The sequence below is a fragment of the Pterocles gutturalis genome, unplaced genomic scaffold, assembly GCF_000699245.1.
Source record: "Pterocles gutturalis isolate BGI_N339 unplaced genomic scaffold, ASM69924v1 scaffold7395, whole genome shotgun sequence".
Taxonomy (NCBI): Eukaryota; Metazoa; Chordata; class Aves; order Pterocliformes; family Pteroclidae; genus Pterocles; species Pterocles gutturalis.
The window spans coordinates 42,150-46,298 of NW_010145735.1; the positions used below are offsets into that span (position 1 = coordinate 42,150).

A 4,149-nucleotide genomic window follows, 5' to 3' on the forward strand; every position below is an offset into this window, starting at 1 on the left:
TCACACACAAACAAAACAAAGATTAGCTAATGAAGGCGCTGCTGGAAGTGTCCAGCAGAAAGGCTGAAACACGCTGAACAAGTGATGCTCCAGTGTGAGAACCAGCACCAGAACAAACTCATCCCTACATGTGAAACACAGCCAGAACTCTCCTCTTGGCTGGCCTTCACAAACTTCTCCAATAGCCATCAGCCTTATTTTTAGAATTGTTTTAATTTCTTCTTTGGCAATTTCACATTCTTCCATGTTTATTCCTCGCTTGACATGAGCAATTTTTTTGTGGAAGTCAGTCAATGGCCTAGGCTTAAAACAAGCAAAGAGCATGCCATCTTCCTCCAGAAAGCAATTCTGCAGCACAGCACAGCTCGGGCACAAAGCACACCTACGACTGTCTTTATGGCAGTAGTCCCTACACCTTCAGTGAACTCTGCTAGCTAGTCACTATCTTCTGCACCTCTGCACGATTATGCCTGTCTCACACACTGTCTCCCCTCCTGCAGCACCCTGAAAGCTTGACAGCTCTCAGTGTTGTGCAGGATATAGTGTACACGAGAGGGATTTTCCAATTTATTTATTTTTCAAACCCTCTTGTTCATCCATTGTCTCACTCCTGATTTGTTCCTTCCCTGGCAACTGCCTCAGCAGCTCAGACTGCATACGTTTTTCCATCTAATTCCTGAAAAAAGATTGCTTCATTTAAGGCATTTAAGGTTTTGAGCCCAAGCCTACTCAGGGGACAAGACCAGCTCCCACATGGATGACAGCAGAAAACCAGAGGACCCTGTGAAACCTTAGCACATCCACTGACCATCTGCCCCCTCACACACAGAGCTAAAAGCACTGCACAAGCCTGTAGCTTTCCCATTTCAGAAATTTCCGATTTATCTAGCAGTTTGTGAAATCCCACAGAAACCTGAGCATTACAGAGACAAACAAACATCCACACAGCTGCTGCTTTGTTCTATCTGCACCAACCCAGCACCCAGCGAGCAGAGAACTCTCACCTAAAGTCTTGGCTACGTCCAAGTCCTGCTGCATGTATCCAGTGCTTTTCTCTGTGTTCCCCAGGGACCAGTACGCACTGCTCAGTGCAGAGAACACCGATCCCCGCAGCTTCAGGCTGCAAGTGCCGATCTTCAGGGCAGCCTCGAGCACCACCACGGAGGCCCCATGGTGGCCCGCGGTCAGAAGTTCCTGGCCGATCACAGACACCACCACAAAGGGGCTCTTGTCCAGCTTCATCTTCTGCAGTTGTTGGTAGGTGGGCTCCAGGGACTCTGAAATACACAAACGAAAGCAGAGTTACTCAATAAACCAAGACACTTGCATCTAGAAAGCACCTTCACAACTCATCTGCATTTTTTGGTAACCAAATGACAGGCGAGTGAAGGGTCAGACTGCCCAAAGCAAGCCAAGGTTTATTACAGGAACTCAGGCTCAAAAGCGTCATCTAATATCTAGTACATCAGGACAGATCAACCAGCAAGCTGACGTTTTCCTTCCGGAAAGCACTTCAGGAGGACAGCACAAGCACGCAGAGCAGCCTCGTACCGAGCACTGAAGACTGGCCCAATGGCAGAAGGAACACAGAAAACACCTGGGGAGTTTTGTAGGAAACTGGAAATGGGCTGCTAGCAGCGTACAAGAGCAGCTTCTGCTCCTTCAGCACAAACTTTCAGCCCAACGTCTGCAGAATCTGTGCCTGCCCGGACACCACCACACACTACCTGTGCTGAGAGGTGACAGAAACTGCAGAAAGCAGCTGCTCCTTCTGCAGGAGAAGGCACTCCTGCAGAGCGACAGCACTGGACCTGCCAAGACCACTTAGAATTGATCTAATTATCTCCACCGTTCAGATGATAAAATACGTGGCTGCACATTTCAATAAGGACATCAATATAAAGGGACTCCAGAATTCGCTGGCCAAGTGTCATTTCTTGACTGGATGCTCTCCCCTGAATCAACACTACTACAGCAACCTCAGAAAGCCACTTGCTCCACGTTTTCATCATTTCTGCCTCTCTACAATCATCAAGTGTATAAACAACAACAACAGAGGATTTTAACACTTCCCTGAAGATGTAAACAGCATGAACACAATGGCAGTTACTGACACCCAGTCAGACCCTGGAATTACACGCAGACACAAGAGGACAGAAATAGCTGCTGTGACATGCCACCGCTTATCAGCGCAAGAGCAGGTACAAACTCAGTTCTTGTCTTAAGGAGCTTACGATCCTAGCCAGGTAATCCAGGGAAATGGGGAGAGAGAGGGGTAGAGACAAGAAGGAAGGAAGAAAAAGAATAACACAAGGGATGGGGCATCCACAGCCTCACCAGCCTCACAGTGAAGAATTTCTTCCTAATATCTAATCTAAGTCTCCCCTCTTTCAACTTAAACCTGTTCTTCCTTGTCCTATCCCTGCACCCCCTGATCCAGAGCCTCCCCATCTCTCCTGTAGCCCCCTTTCAGCACTGGAAGGTGCTCGAAGGACCCCCGGAGCCTTCTCTTCTCCAGGCTGCACACCCCCAACTCTCTCAGCCTGTCCTCGCAGGAGAGGTGCTGGGTACCCAACTAAAGGAGCTTCACAAGGGAACTGCTATATAGGACAGAAACTTCCAGAGGAGTTCATTTTGGAGGACGGACAGAAACACTGTAAAACAGGAAACACCAATGGAGATTTTTTTTGTCATTTCAGTGCTTGTAGACCCCTAAGCCCTGGGGTCCCCAGCAGAATCTGCTGAGGATGAGAACTGCCATGTTCCCTCTCGGGAAACACCATTAGGACATTGCAACACAAAGCTCACAAGAGAAAGAGAGCCAAGACAAGACTACCTCCTTCCTCCAGAGAGGACAATCCTGGAAATGGGGACACTGTGAAAGAGAGGCAAAGTGCTGCAGAGCTAACGTGGCTTCAAGGTCCGTGTGATTTCAGCTCTCTCCTTGAGTGTAAGTGAATCAGCAGAGCAGCTTCTGCGCTCCCCAGCACTGTGCTTTGAGAGACATCAGTGCCACAGAAAAGCTGCTGGTGGGCTCTTCTGCGCAAACGCTGCCCCAGAGCATTTAAGAGTCCCTGTTCCCAACAGCTGAGCACCAGAGCACTGCGGGAAGTTGTTCCAATAAAGCCAGGGCCAGAGCAGCACGCACCTCTGCACTGATATCGCACGAAAGACAGACCAGCAAGGACTTCACTGGGCCCGCTGCACAACACCAGTCTGGCTCACCCCCCGTGCCTCTCAAGCCGGGTATCGCCATCTCACTGCCCCACTGGATCAGAAGAATTTTTTTTGTTCCTCTTCCTCAGCAGAGAAGTCAAATCCTCAGATCTTTCCCTTCAGGCCTCCAGGCTCCCCCCCTCCTCAGATGCTGGCAGAGCCACCCACAGACTGAAACCACGGCCTCTAATGCCTCAGCGGCAGATCTCCATCCTCAAGAAAACCTCCTGGTGCTTACCTCGCATGGGGGACTTCATGGCGGCCTCGACCATGCCAACCAGAAGCTGAAGACTCTTGGGATCCTGAGCCAGTCCCGATGCAAACGCTGCCAGCGCATCCGCATGACGTCCGAGATACTGAAGGGCCACACCCTGTCGGAAGTATGCCTGAAACCAAAGGGAAGAAGAAATGCCAGTTACTCAGTTGGTAGGAGTCACAAATAACAAATCTGCCCGTGACCTTGTGCTGTGGCCGCAGGGCTACGCGATCACGTCCTGGCTCCTCTGGTCAGGCTGCCTGGTATCAGACAAACCCAACACCACAGGCTGGTGTGTGACTGCCGGCCAGTCGCTCATCCCCACCGTGTCGTGACTTTCTCAACCTCTGCAAGGCCTCTGAACCGTGCTGGAGACCAGGCACAGCAATTACTGCTAAGGCCAAGCTTTCCCCTCAGACCTGGCCAATCACTCATTCTTCTCTATTTATACCCAAACGCTCACAGTCCCTGAACTGGGATACCAGGGACCTACACAAAGAACAAACGGCAGAAGCACATTCTGCTCACACGTGAAGCAAAGGCAAAGCCCCGGCTCCAAGGGCATCCCAAACTTTGAGAGCTACTGGGTAAGAGATCGCAGAAACCACAACCCAACATTTACTCAGAGCACTCAGGTTTATTTGTAGCACATACACTTGGACGCTACGTTATAAAAA

At 50.2% G+C, this 4,149-nt stretch overlaps 1 protein-coding gene across 1 annotated transcript in view; it reads right to left on the minus strand.

The window, feature by feature from the left end:
- The window catches only part of TTC28 (tetratricopeptide repeat domain 28), a gene marked incomplete at both ends in the record, with an annotated part of 45,286 nt that extends 41,684 nt beyond the window's left edge, over positions 1-3,602 (minus strand). Inside the window, 2 exons of the mRNA XM_010085472.1 lie at positions 998-1,277; positions 3,455-3,602. Coding sequence (XP_010083774.1) covers positions 998-1,277; positions 3,455-3,602 — 428 coding nt within the window. The remainder of the gene's footprint in view (positions 1-997; positions 1,278-3,454) is intronic.
- Positions 3,603-4,149: the final 547 nt, after the last annotated feature.